The sequence below is a fragment of the Falco biarmicus genome, chromosome 3 (genome assembly GCF_023638135.1).
Source record: "Falco biarmicus isolate bFalBia1 chromosome 3, bFalBia1.pri, whole genome shotgun sequence".
Lineage (NCBI taxonomy): Eukaryota > Metazoa > Chordata > Aves > Falconiformes > Falconidae > Falco > Falco biarmicus.
In genome coordinates, this window is record NC_079290.1 from 69679620 (window position 1) to 69694197 (window position 14578).

Below are 14578 nucleotides of genomic sequence, written 5' to 3' on the forward strand. Positions count from 1 at the left end.
TACTTCGTGGCACCTCTGGAATCACACTACTGATGTGATATTGTCACCATAAATACATGTTAACGTTCCACCTCCATACTGTATTGTGCGTATGCAAGCCTGGATTTTGTCTCTGTGTGCTTAAATGCAACTTTAGTGTTAAGGTAGCTCAAGCTTGAAGGTTGTTAGAAGTGGTTTGTTCCAAGTATAGCCATCATACTTTAATGGCTGGCCTGGTGGAGACAGTGCTATAATAAGCAGTCATTGAGCTCTGGCTGTAGTATCTTCATAGATACATTGATATTGCTTTTTCCTTTGCAAGGGGTGTAGAAATTGATTAAAGTTGAAAACTCATCTTGTCCAGCATAACTCTACTAAAAATCAGCATTAATTCTTAGCTCTGGTACTAATAACTATTTTGTTCCTGGTGTGTAACAGTAACAACATTTTTAACTCTGCAAATAAAAATAAAAGTTTACTGCTGTACAGTCAAACACAGCCGCCTTTATTTTTTGATAAAATCAGTTTTGTTGATGTGGTTTACAGAAGAAAACCACTGCATGAACAGATGTAAATGAGCAAATATCTGATTGAACAACTTATATGAATTAAAAACCCAGTAGGATTTAGAAGATTCTTTTGCCATTTTTGTTGAGAAAAGCTATGCTGTTGCTTTAGGACAGAGCTTAGGGTTCTTGGATCATAAAACAACTTTTGTGAAAAAGTGGCCTTAAATTGTAAATCTTTCAGACTTCTTATGGAGTTTTTACTCCTTTAAAAATTTATAAAGTCTAATTTGTCTGAATTTGCAGAAGAGAGTGCCATATAAAATATCTCTTCCAGTTAGATAACTCTTTAGTGCTTGAAATAGTTTGGTGTGGTTATGGTTGAGGAGTTATATTAATTGTTGTGTACTTTTGTGTTAGAAATGGTATTTATAAGTTACCTGGTATATTATATTGCATTAAAACTACATTCCGTATTTCTAAGTGGTGTGCACATTGCATTTGTTCTGTTCTCTGTAGTCAGACATTTTTAAGGGGTTTTTTTTTATCTTCTTCATTTTCAGTAGCATAAAAATGTTTGAATTTCAACAGGATTCTCTTGGGTTTTGTTTTTCTCATTCCAGCCCATCATTGTTTTTGTGAAGTAGACAGTATCTGGTAGAGAAGTTAATTGTTCACAAAAATGCGTTGTAATGGCATCTATTTTGCAAAATGTTTTTGTGACATATTCATTTTGATGTTCTTTATTTTAGGTTCTGTACGTGAAGAAAATGGAATAAGGTGGCATGTTTGTCCGTATTGCTCTAAAGAATTTAAAAAACCAAGTGATCTAGTGCGTCACATTCGCATTCATACTCATGAGAAGCCATTCAAGTGTCCCCAGTGTTTCCGCGCCTTTGCTGTTAAGAGTACTCTGACAGCACACATAAAAACACATACTGGCATTAAAGCTTTCAAGTGCCAATTTTGTATGAAATGCTTTTCCACCTCAGGGAGTTTAAAAGTTCACATTCGTCTACATACAGGTAAGGCCTCAAAACTGCTGTTGTATTTTCTAGGATGTGGATGAGACCTTGGATGAAAAACGACAATGTGAAGCACTTAAATTGTAGAGATGTCTATCATGTCATTGACATCTATTAAAGAATGAACTGTTTTTAGTGTCTTACATGATGAACTTTTATATTTTTGTTTTAGCATTTCATGGCTTTGAAACTTGGGGCTCTTAGAAAAAATATGGACATTTAATTTTCTGCTGATGAGTCAGCTGTCGCTCCTTTTTAATACCGCTATTGTGAATGTATTTAATTGTGCTTTCTAAAGACTCATGCTCTTAGAATTTGAGTTCTGATTTTACTTATCCCCAGTTACCTTTTGTAATTATTCTGCATCTTTGCTGCCCTCCCATTCCACACAGTTTTTGATAATTTCACTGTATCACTCAGGACTATTTCGTTACTTCCCATTTTATCTTCAGCAGTAACGTGTACTTCGTGTTTTCACCAACTTACCTGCTTTCAATATCTTACACTGCATATCCTAAAACTCCTCTGTTCTTATGGTCCTTGTTCACATCATATGTGATGTCTTCAATACCTGTTTTTCTGTGGCTGAACTTCTATCCTCTGTATAGAGAAAAATTAATTTTCTACTCTTGGTGGACTACCTGGTTGTTTTCCACTTTTCTTTTCTTTTCTTTCTTTGTTCTTTGCAGGTAAGTAAATTTTCAGCAAGATAAGCTTGTAAAAATGTGCTGTTCTTTCATTTCACTCCTGTTTCTGTATTTACATTATGCAAAAGTATCATTCATTAGCTGCTATGTGTGTTGGGTGTTCAATATGTTTTATAGTCAGATGACTTTAATCCATGAAATATCGATGTTGGATTCATCTGCAGAAAGTTTTTAACTTTCTTTTCTGTAAACTTGTAAAGCAGTATTTTTGCTGTTACTTTAAAGTCAACCTTTATTTATAAAGAAGTCAGACTTGTTCAAAGTTGCAAAAGCACTAGGTGGCTTGAAAAATAGGTAGTCCAGTGTTCGTGGAACTCCAGCATGTATTTAGCCATTGTTCAGCACGCCTGTTTTTCCTGTCTGATGTGTTTTCTTCCTCTCTTTAGCAGGTTAGGCTTACTGGGTCAGGTTAGAGGTTCATCTAGCCCCCATATGCCATCTGTGATGGCCGTGTGTGGAAAAGGGGAAGCCTGCATTAATGCTGTTTAGCAGTGTACAGCTAGCTTCCAGTAATCTTTGGGTTGAGGGCTTTATGAAGCAGGCTGTACCTCCGCACTTAGCAAACAAATTGATACTGAACCCATATGAACTTAGTACTATAACAACCTAACTAATGAATCCAAATGTTGAGCTACATGTTGAGTAAAGTACTTTCTGTTGATTCTGCTTGGTGGTTTCATATGATGTTTAAGTTACTGTATTGTGAAGCATGGTTCATTCTTATTTCCTGTGCGTTTTTTCTACCTACAATTTTTATAGAGCTTTCTTGATGATACCCAGTCATGTTTCCTAGCCTTCTAAATCCAAGATTTCCCCTTGAGCAAAAGCTGAAAGTTCACCAGCTCTGTTTGCCTTTGTAATTTACCAAGATCTCTGGTATCCATTCCAATGAGAGATTTTCTACCAGATTTTGCATTGCAAATGTCTTTCTTGATTAATTCCTGTTGGTGTGCTTTTTTGACTGCCATCAAACAGCGCTGACATTTTCAGACACCAACCTGGAATTTCTTTAAACTTTGTCACATCACTGTTCCTCTTCTTTATCCTATTAGATATAATTTTTCTGTGTGTTTGCTCATTCTTTTTTCTCACAATTTTTTAACAGTTTGTTTTGGAAGGACACTTGACCCACTATCTGCAATTCTTAGGGTAGCTTCTGGAACCCTTTGAAATTTTGCATCATCCAGTTTCCCGATAACGAGCTTGCTTGAAGTGATAAATGCTGCAGCCAGTTAGTAGTTCAGCAATTTCGTATTTACTTTTGATGTGATTTTATGGATCTCTTGAAAACCTATTTAATAGTGAACACTGATAGAAAACAGAGAAAATGCAGAAAAGAGAATCTGTATTTCAAAGCTACATTTTTAGAGTGGTGGAAATAAAATCACAAACTAATTTTTTTTTTTAATCTTTTGCAGGTGTTAGGCCTTTTGCTTGTCCTCACTGTGACAAAAAGTTTAGAACATCAGGCCACCGGAAAACTCATATTGCTTCCCATTTTAAACATACCGAACTAAGAAAGCTGCGACATCAACGTAAACCTGCAAAAGTTCGAGTAGGAAAGACGACTGTTCCAGTACCAGACATCCCTTTGCAAGAGCCCATACTCATAACTGATCTAGGTAAAGAGCAAGTAAATCCAAACTTTCTTGAAATTTGGATTTCACTAGAAAATAGAGGTCACAGTTTAATTAGGCAAACATGTTCAGAGTTTACTCAGAAAGATGCACTTTGAAATAAGTCATCAGAAATAATCAGACTTCAGAAAAGTGCCATACTTTATAGTTTGCTTGCACTAGAATTAGTTAAGAAGAATATTTTTATTTACAGAGAAGTTGCATAATCCTTACCAGAAAAAAGTGTGTGCATTTTCACATTGCATTAGGAGAGGAGTATAATTTAAATATTGTTAGACTGTGGGTATAGAAAAAATGACAGACAGTTTATGACCTAGATTCTTCTTAAGATAATCCTGTTTGTTAAAATTACATACATTAATGTGTTGGTATGTTGTATAGTTTTAGTGTATTTCTTATAATTGTGACCTCAACTGGATTAGTGGTAATTATTAGTGGTAATATTTCAAAAAAGGGCAGAATAATTCTGGAACATGCTATAGAGAATTCATACAGTTATTTTAATTCGTTGTAGAATAATGGTTACAGTATTACATAAAACCACCTTTTCAAAGAAGGTCAGTTTCTGTTATAGCTCAATCAAGAAAATATATATTGTTGTCAATGTAGTGGGCAAGGCATTTACTCTTCCCTGTTTGACTCACCACCAGCCTGCTAACCCCCCCTGCCTTGTCTGTTGCGGAGTCAACTTTACATAGCAGAATCTTATATTGGTAGTATCTTTAACTTCTAATGATAAAATCTTTATCATACTTTAAAAACCCTTTTGCTTTCACTGCTTCCAAAAATTACTGTATGCAGGTGTTATTTTGGTATTGGGTATAAGACATTCAAATTTTCAGGGTAGCAACAAAACTTAGCTGACAGCTTTAGCTATTCAGATCACACAGTATTTCTTTAAGTGAACTCTGAATAGGTACAGTCCTATTTCTTCATTTTTAAAGAAAAAAGCACTTTAGATCTGTGCAGTGAAATTCCAGGTTTTTTGGGAAGAAAAACATAGAAGAAATACTATAAAAGTTGTTTCCTAAAAGTACTGGTAACACATGAAGTCATCTGATACTGGAATGTTCAATGCAAAAATGAGAAGTTCCACCATTTGTCTAGAAGGTGTCATGTTTTTTCAACCTACTGACAATATGTCCATGGTTCCCAGAAAAAAAAAATACTTCTTTTAGAGTTGACAAGAAACTAGTATTGTTGCTCTGTAATAGTGGTAAAATCTTTGAGTGGCACATTTGATGGGAAAAATAAAACAAGTTGAGATACATTTTGCTTTTTTAAAAAAGTCTGAATTATTCTAAAACTATTTAAGTAGTCTACAAACTGTTCTTTACCTGTAACAGTTTGTTTCATTTTATTGCATTAGTTGATAGTATTTATTGACTAGGAAATGCAAAAAAAATTTGTTCTAACTTTTTGTGTGTGTGCTGTCGTTACAAAGATGGAACCAATGGGAGAAAATACCGTTTTTCTAGAATGTTTCCACTCAGAACTATTTACTGACTTGCTATATCCAGTGTAGAGCCACTTTTAACTGTTCTAACAGTCTGGAGAAATGTTTGATTTATCAGAGTTGAACAGGTTGAGTAAATAGTTTGGAAGTGTTTTATTAGGAATTTCTGTTGATTCTGTTCTCTTAAGTATGTTGTTAGGAATTTCTGTAGTGCTTCTGCAGACCAGAACCATTGTAACCTGGGATATGCTCACAAGTTACTCATCTGTCATTCATTAATTAACTGAATTACTATGTTTTTGTTTGATCAAAAATAATTGGGAGCAAATACTTGTCATACGAAATTCCTTCTCTTGTAATTGGAAGACTTGTCATCTGTACACTACTACTAATTACAATAGCAGATGAATGAGAGAAGGAATTGAGAAAGTAGGGTTGTAGGTTTCATTTTGGTGGGGTGTTTGGTTTGGTTTGGGATTTTGGGGTTTTTGGTTGCATTGTGGTTTTTGGTTTGGGTTTTTTTTGAAGAAAAAATGTTTTTCCTAGACCAACTGAGCGAGTTGGGAAGATGAAGGAAGTTTTGGCATATATGGATTTATAAATATATGTATATAACATACATGTATATACAATATACTTTTTCAAGTCTGACACAAGAAACTTGTTCTTTTCTCATTGTTGCCATCTGCTCTCAAAATTGAGAGAATTCCCTCTCCTTGTCTTCTGCTCTTTTCAATTTCATTTGGAAGTCAGCAGAGACCCTTTGGGCTTTCCTTTCTGAATATGAAACATATCAGCTAGATGAAGCAGTCTGAAGAAGGAAAAGATGGCGTACAAGGCTTCTGTGTGAACATTTAGGACCATGAAGGGATCTTCTGCATATTTGTTGAAACTTTTCATCACTCAGCCTTATGTTACTAGTATTGTGATGAGTGCTTTTGACTTCACAGATGTGTGAATGAGGATGAGTTTGTTTACTTGAGAACTCTGCTGCTGTTCCCATTCTGTCACAGTGTTTGGGATGATACCATTCTGTTGGCCGCTTCTGAGACAGCGTACTCCTGCATTAGCAGTTGGACCTTTAGTAGCAGGAACTTTTAACCAAGTTTTCCAAAATGACACTTGACTGACTTCAGGGACCAGTGTATAAAGAGCATTTGTTTAAATAAGTTGGTTTGGGCTTTTGGTGTGGTTTTCCCTATAAATTTTTGAAGATATGCAGAGAATTAGCAAGACTGATTAGCCAGTCAAAGGCAAATGCATGTCTTTAAAGGCACGTGCATATCATCATGTTTTGTACTTTTCACAAATTGAGTTTTAAATATTTGTTGAGTTATAATATATATCTGGGGTACATTGATTAGATGTCATTTGGTTAAGGTAGCAATTGGGAGAGAAAAATATTATTTGATTAGAGTATTTTTTTAAAGTTAGTGCTTATTTAGGACATAAATGAGTCTTAATGTGATGGGGTGGACCTATGGATAAAAGAAGAGCTATCACTAAAATGGATAGAATGTGCAATATAATATATATAATGCTAAACAGATGCATGCATAGTTTTAAATAAGTGCTGTCAACATGCACATTTTCTTTATATTCTCATATACTAAAAGTTTGGTCACTTTTTTTCCAAATAGTAGCTCTTCAGACTACTGCAACTTTGGAATAACTTTACGAACTAATTTTTCCTTTTTGTGTGTGTGTGTTTATGTGTGCAGGTCTTATCCAGCCAATCCCAAGGAATAGCCAGTTCTTCCAAAATTATTTTAACAATAATTTTGTGAATGATGCAGACAGACCATACAAATGTTTTTATTGCCATCGAGCCTATAAAAAATCTTGTCATCTTAAACAACACATCAGGTAAAATAAAAAGAAAGGAAATGTATGTAATAACAAATCTATGGAAAATCATGAGATTTATATAGTATTCACTGAAAAGACTTGATATTTTACTATTTCTTAAGTAGTGAACTGGTGATAACTGATTTTTCTGGTTAAGTTGGAGGAGGCTTTGGACTAACTCATACCTATGTGCAGTCCTAGTAGTGTAAGTGCTTGTATTTAGTGTGTAGTTTAGCAGTATTAACATTCAGCCTCTTTTTTTTCCTAAACTATATATAAATAATAGCAAGCATTGCATGTGCATTCTTGTTTAAATTTTGTAATTGCATATTCCAGGTCATCTGCTTTGTGTGTAACTCCTATTTTTGAAGAAGGAAATTAGCTTTTTATTCTGTGTGCTGTTTTCTGTTTACTAAACTTAAAAGAATTTGGAGTTACTCTGATTGAGTAAGGAGTTCTTGGGAGTAAATGTTGAGTAAATCTTCTTGGGAGGATCATTTTGTTGCTTGGAGTTCAGTTCAGGTTCCATATAGTGGGTGTTTCTTACAACCACGAGGTCATGGAGTCACAGAAGAATTTAGGTTGGAGGGGAACCAGTCGGAGGTAACTAATCCAAATTGTTTTCAAATGAAAGAGTAGCTTCAAAGTTAGGTTGGGTTGTACTTTTATAGGCAGTAAGCTTTGATGTTTAGTTAACAAATATTGCTCACTGATTTATAAAGTATGAATAAGTGGAGGAGAAAATACGAAAAAACCCCAAACCCTGAAGATGATTACTAGGATCTAAGGAAAGATTCCGTACAAGCAGGTGGCAGTATGCTTGTTTCTGCAATGTAAGCTCTGTACTGCTTTCTCACTTTCTCTAATTGAAATCATGACGAGTTCCTCATGTTCTCCTTACAAGTTCTGTAGTAGTAGGTTCTCAGGCTGGCTTGAAACAGTTCTTGGTTTCTATATGCTGTCTTAACAGGATGGGGGTAGCCTTGCAATGTCTTATCTTTTCCTTTTGTAATATCCTGTCAAGATTTCTCAATGTCTTTTGTAGACATGATCAAGCTGGACTCATTTAAATCAAAATAATTTTAAATAGTAAGTGTTGCTGGTTTGCATCGTTACCACCTTCAAAGTCCTTCATTGAAATAGTTTGATTTTAATTTTTTCACACGTCTCAGTTTCAGTAGCGGTCAATGACTAGTTACCATTAAAATGTTAGTTGCCACTAATGAGGACATTGTCTGCCTAAAGAGGGCCTAATGATAAGCTAAATTTATGCATATTTTACTGAAGCATTTATGTAGTTTACAGTTTTATTTATATTCATAGTTTTTAATTTTTTCTTTGTGTTAGAGAAATGTAGTTGACTGATTTACCTAGTTAATTTTTCTTTTTTCAAGTTCTGTCAAGATTCTTTGATAATTAAGTGTTTTAATCACACAGAACATGAACAGCTTGTGACTTAAACAATTGGTTTACATGCACTGAATACTCAATTATTTTTTAATATTTTTTTTTATTTTGGTCAGAATACGTTTTGAGTTTGAAAGTTCTGTTCTTCAAATGCCTGTGCTTGAATTCAGTCTGCTGTTGGGTATACATTTACTCCAGCCTCAGTATAAACTAGCTTTAAAAGCCTCTTATTATGTGCATCTTTCTTTTTCTTCTGCCATACTGAAAATGCAAAGTACCAACCGCTTGCCACTGTGCTTCTTTCTGATTGATGTTTGCAGGTGGTATTCGTGTACGTTGAGTACTGAGTGAGGGTTAGCTTGGCTTTATTAGGGGTTTTGTGGAGGAATTAGAAACTTCTTTTTCCATGTTTGTTCTTCGTAAAATGGCATTGCTATACCTAAACTACTAAACTTGACACTTGTGTGGTCAGTCTGTCTTCACGGAATGGTGCTGATCACTGCTTAGAAAGCTTGTTTCCCTCTCTGAAACAGAGGGAAATTTGTATTACAGGTATATTCAATAGAGCTCTGACTGGATAATGTGTCAGATTCTCCCACAGGCACACCAAGAAAGGGTTGGTGTACCCTACCACTGACTTCCATACACATATATTGGTAGCAAAACAGTCATCATGTTATGTCATACTTCTTTAGTATGGCGTCTGATGTGGTGGTCAAGGCTACTGTAAATCCTAAGACATCCCTAACTTTTCTCAATTATATTAAACCCTGCTTCCTTTATCTTCTGTTTCCTAGCATTTACATGGCCTTCCTCTTGGTTCTCAGTCCTGGGATGCTACAGTCGTAGCCTTTAAAATTTTTGTTGCACTCCATTTCCTAACCTGACCTTCAGTCTGTTTTATATCTCGATGTAGTCATAAAGGGGACGTCCTCCAGCACCTCTGAAAGGAAAGATATAGTGAGTGGGACACATTGATAGTATAGGTGAGAGAGTTTCCCCACTTGAATATTGTTTTCATATAGCAGTCTGCAAGACTAGTACTGTGCCTCGTTTAGGGGGTATTCAGGATGGACACAGTTCTCTTCCTGAAAGTTTCATTATTAAATGTGGTAGCAGTAGGATATTCTATGAGGAGGACCATATATTTTTCTCTAAACTTTTCTGAACATTGTTTTAGCTGAATTGAGGAAAAGACATGTGAATGATACTACAGTAGTCTGAAGAACTGGTATGTTATCTGGCATGGAAAAATTCAACCCAGATGTTTTAATTGAGGCAAAATATGATCATTAAAGGAGATTGGACTGTAGAACATAACTAAGACTGTCAAGACTATATTGCTTCTAGCCCTGCCAGCGATGACATGCAGATTATTTAAAGCTTTACATTTTGGATATTCTTAACTGAGGCCATTTCCTTCCGTATAGCAGTCACCTTAGTTTGGTTTATTTTGCTAATTTTAAAATATAGTCATTTAATAACTTCGTAAATCACACTGTTAAATCTACTTTACCTTCTGCTTTCTCTTAAAAAGGTCACATACTGGTGAAAAGCCATTTAAGTGCTCACAGTGTGGAAGAGGTTTTGTGTCAGCTGGAGTTCTGAAGGCACATATTAGAACACACACTGGATTGAAAGCTTTTAAGTGTCTTATATGCAACGGGGCCTTTACTACTGGTGGTAGCCTAAGGCGACATATGGGGATCCATAATGACCTTCGACCATATATGTGTCCGTATTGTCAGAAAACATTCAAAACATCACTAAACTGTAAAAAACACATGAAGACTCATAGGTATGTTTACAATTTTTACATGAATCCTTCAATGTATTTCAGTAACCCTTTCTTAAAGATACTTGGAAAGGCAGCTTTGCTGTGTAGCAAATGCTCATAATTGAATAAGGATGTTTATAGGTAGCAAACACTTAGGTTGCTCTGAAAGCATGCAGTAAGTTATGATGTATAGTAAAGTGAAAAATTGTTTATGCAAATGGTTAGTATAATTGTCTAACAGAAGCCATAAAAAGGCCTTACCTTCCATTGCAGATATGAACTTGCACAGCAACTTCAGCAGCATCAGCAGTCTGCTTCAATAGATGATTCTACAGTAGATCAGCAGAGCATTCATGTTTCTACACAGATGCAAGTGGAGATTGAAAGTGATGAGCTACAGCAGTCAGAAGCTGTTGCAACAGATCAGCAGGCTATTTTAGAGTTAGACCAGCAGCCAGTAGTAGGCCCAGAAGAAACAGCACTAGAGCAACAATTGGCTGATCAGCCTTTAGAGCAAGATGAGGGTGAGTGTTTGAAGTATGGTAAGGTTTATAATGAGCTAAGTTTGCAGGCTCTCAAATAACTTCTTTACACATGTCAATGATTTGAGTTTCAAGATAATGCAAGTAAACAACTAGAAAAACACATGGAGTAAAAGCTAACTAATTGTGTATTGTACTTTTTTTTTCATTCATTGGTGTTTAGTTTACTGTTAAAAATATAAAATGATTGATTAAGGTTTGTGCCATTTAGTTGTATCAATAAAATCTACTAAGCAAATACACAGAAAAATAATACTATGTGCACAAAACTTTACCACAGCACCTCTATTATTAATAAAAAGCACAGCTATGTAGTCTGCTTAAGAAGTAATACCTGTGTTTTGAGGTGGGAGGATGCAACATATTTCATGTACTTATTCTATCAGTAATAGTGGAACAGAGTATTTTAGTTTTCCTTATTTGCTCTTTTTCATAGTGTAATGAGTTAGCAAGTATTACAGAGGAGTATAGCCTACATAAAAATAGCAAAGATTTAAATACCTATTCAGCTAATAGTTTTTTATTTATTTTTAGTGCAGTAAAAATTTAGATGACTGTAAAATGTGGGGTTTTGGGAACAACTGAATTATCCAGTTAATTACATCATCTTTTCTTGATATTTTTTTCTCTTCTTGTTTGTTCCTTTTCTTCCTCCTCTTTCTTTCCCCTTTTCAGATAGGTTTGTGACATCCCAGCATGCTTTACAGGAGAACATCACTCAATTTGAACAAGCAGCTATAACACAGCAGTCATTTGATCAACAGGGCTTGTCACAAGGTTAGTAATAAAGGTTTTTAAAGTGATTTTTATAAATCTGGCTTTACAGCATAGTTATCATAAAGCATTTCAGAAGTGAGCATCCACAGTCAAAGTAACTGCAATGCAGAGAACTTGCAAAAACTTGTTCTTAAATTACTGTTTTGAAACTCTTATTTGGTAGAATATTTTGAGTACTTAAATATGAATAGATTTTGCTTTTATGAGCTGATGTGTAGTCATTATGGGGTTTATGGTCAGGCATTTCATATTCTTTCCTTGTTTGTGTTTGAAATCGCTGTTGCAGTAGACAGTTTACACAGTTTGCCCCCTTTTGTTTTTTATAAAGCTATGTAAGTAACAAATCAAGAAATTGTAAACATTTGGAACCCTTCCTCCCTCTAAATACTGAGAAATATGTGTGAGGCTTATGTAGCCTGCAGAGAATGAAGTAATGACTGTGTTCATTTGCTTTTCACAGCTGAATTTCTTGAGTTGTTGCTTGATATGAAACAGCTAGTTTGGTTTTGGTTTGGTGGGGTTTTTTGGGGTGGGCAGGGAAGGTGGGTATGTTCAAGGGGTTTTCATTGGTTGGGAAGGATACCTCACTGGCTGACGAGTTGATGTCTTCCTCCTTGTTTCAGACTCCAGGAAATAACTTCATATTTATATAACTTGTAACCAGTAATTGGTATTTCCATCTGCTTAAACTTCTCTGTTCTTCATTTCATTCCCTGTTTAATTATATAGCAGCAGTAAAAGTGTGATTGACTGTGCTAAGTTGCATGACACTATGAAGAAGTAGTATAATTTGTTGCAGGTTTTAATTCTGTAGGTTGTGCTGCTTTGTGTGTAACTGAAAAGAAATTTACAGTCTCCACCTTTATTAAACAAGACTGAACCAGGTTCTGTTAAAACCCTATGGATTATTTTCATTGGTTACCTGTTTCCAAATGAATGAAAATAGACTAGAGAGAAAAAGTGCAGCCTTTCACTCTGTGTTACTTTCAAGAGTGTCGGTGGTTTTTGTTTGAATTTGAAAATCCAATACATAAACCTTGTTTTGTTATCTCATTTAGACTTCAGTTTCTTTGTAACTGTATCTTCTCCATTAAATAAATATTGACTACTAAGTGATTTCTTGAGGAAGGGGGAGACTCTTCTAGATCTCACGAAGCAATTCTTCCATCATCAGAAACCTAGGCTGATCGTCGGTACATTTATAAAATTGGTACAGAGAATCGGAACGTTTGTGGTGTGGTTTTTTTGGGCTTTTTTTAAGTCTCATTTGTATAAGATCTCTCCTATTCTACTTGGAATCTCATCCACAGATTCCCAAATCTTTGAAGTTTCCTTGAAGATCCTGGAGCCCTTCAAAATTTTTGAATTTCAGGTAGGTAAGCATTTGCGCGGATGCATGCGTTAAATTGGTCGACCCTCTCCCTATGTCTGCATCTGTGCTTCATGCTCCTAATTTCTTTTTCCTATCAGCTAGGCAGAATATTCAAGCTTAAAACATGTCTTTTTTTATCTTTGATATCTGTAGGCTGTATTCTTGTTAAAATATTTTGGCTCAGTGTTTATTAATAAAACGATGTAGGAGTTTTAAAAAAATCTTTGGTGGGTTTTTGATTTTTTTTTCTTTTTTTAAAGAAAAAAGAAAATCTTTGCATTCCAGACAGATGAGGCCGATCTCTAGGTCTGCACAGACCTGTCAGTACTTTGTTTATTCTTTCTCTGTTTGTAATGCTTCTACAGAACTTCTGGTTTCAGATAGATTTTCTTCTTAATACGTTCAGGCTTGTAAAGAAGTGCAGATCTTATGAGGGTGTATCATGATCTGTTATTTATTTGAGCTAGTTTTGAAGACTGAGAAAAAGCACTTGTGTTCTTTGTAGTTTACATATTCAGGCATCTTTATTTGAAGACTTCTTAGTGAGGTCAGAACAGCCAGATGGATCTTTATGAGAAAATGTCTTTGGATTATTGAATATCTTCTGTCACCAAATGTGTTTTCATATAGATTATCACCTTTTCTTCCTTTAAGTCTCCCTGTAAGCATGGTTGAATGTTAATAACTCAATTAGTGGTGATAGGAGAATGATTTGAAAAACTACAGAAGTTCGAATACTGTTATTCTGTAGTCCATACAAATACACACTTGCCACCAGACTGCTGTTTTGTTTTCCTGAGTAGTTGATGAGCAATCTTAGGACTTGGAATTCTGATTCTTTCAGTAACTATTTACACATTGATTCTAGTCAATACTGTTCAGCTAGTCCAAAAGTTACCTAGGAAGCAAACCTGCAGAACGTTTGTTAGTCACTGACCTGCACTGAGATGCACATGTGCGCGTAGATATGTTTGTAATGTTAGAATTCAGATGATCAGTAAAGAATTCAAGTTGTGCCTCAACTAAAATACTGTATTTGCTATGAACTATCCTACTGTTGTTTTCTCATTCTCATATGCAAGACATATATCTTTCCACTAGTAAACTGACTTCTAGCATATTCTGTTTTTTCAGTATGTTTTGTTAATGTAGAAGAGAATAGGTTGGGTGGTGTCATAATGCCAAGAAAAAATTTGTACTGCAATAACACAAAATCCAAGTTTAGAGGACTTTGTAGTATGAGGCTCCCCTTATTGTACAGAGTTTAGGATACTCTTGTTCTTTGAAGATTAAGCAAAAGCTTCTGGGAAACAATTTCTAATGATGACAACGAGAGCAGAAAAAAAGGTTCTGAAATTTATTTGTCTCTCAGACTGAACATCTGGGGTTTGGTGCTTGGTTTGTTTTTGTTTGTAACGCTGTTCTGTAGAAATAGTATGGTGATAGCAAATGCCTTTAACATGCTCAGAATTGTTAAATCTTTTTAAAGTTTTGAGTGGAAATTGTCCTTCATACTAGGGTATTGAGCAAAATGGGGACACATCA

General features: G+C 35.1%; 1 protein-coding gene across 8 annotated transcripts in view; it reads left to right on the top strand.

Moving 5' to 3' along the window:
• ZNF236 (zinc finger protein 236) overlaps positions 1 to 14578 on the top strand; it is a 93071-nt gene that overhangs the window by 39280 nt on the left and 39213 nt on the right. For all 8 annotated transcript variants that reach the window (XR_008820668.1, XM_056331026.1, XM_056331029.1 and 5 more), the window contains exons 11-16: positions 1238 to 1510; positions 3636 to 3839; positions 7032 to 7176; positions 10103 to 10363; positions 10616 to 10866; positions 11560 to 11661. Coding sequence is in view for 7 of the 8 variants with exons in the window: in XM_056331026.1 (XP_056187001.1) it covers positions 1238 to 1510; positions 3636 to 3839; positions 7032 to 7176; positions 10103 to 10363; positions 10616 to 10866; positions 11560 to 11661 (1236 nt within the window). In the remaining variant the exon portion in view is untranslated. The remainder of the gene's footprint in view (positions 1 to 1237; positions 1511 to 3635; positions 3840 to 7031; positions 7177 to 10102; positions 10364 to 10615; positions 10867 to 11559; positions 11662 to 14578) is intronic.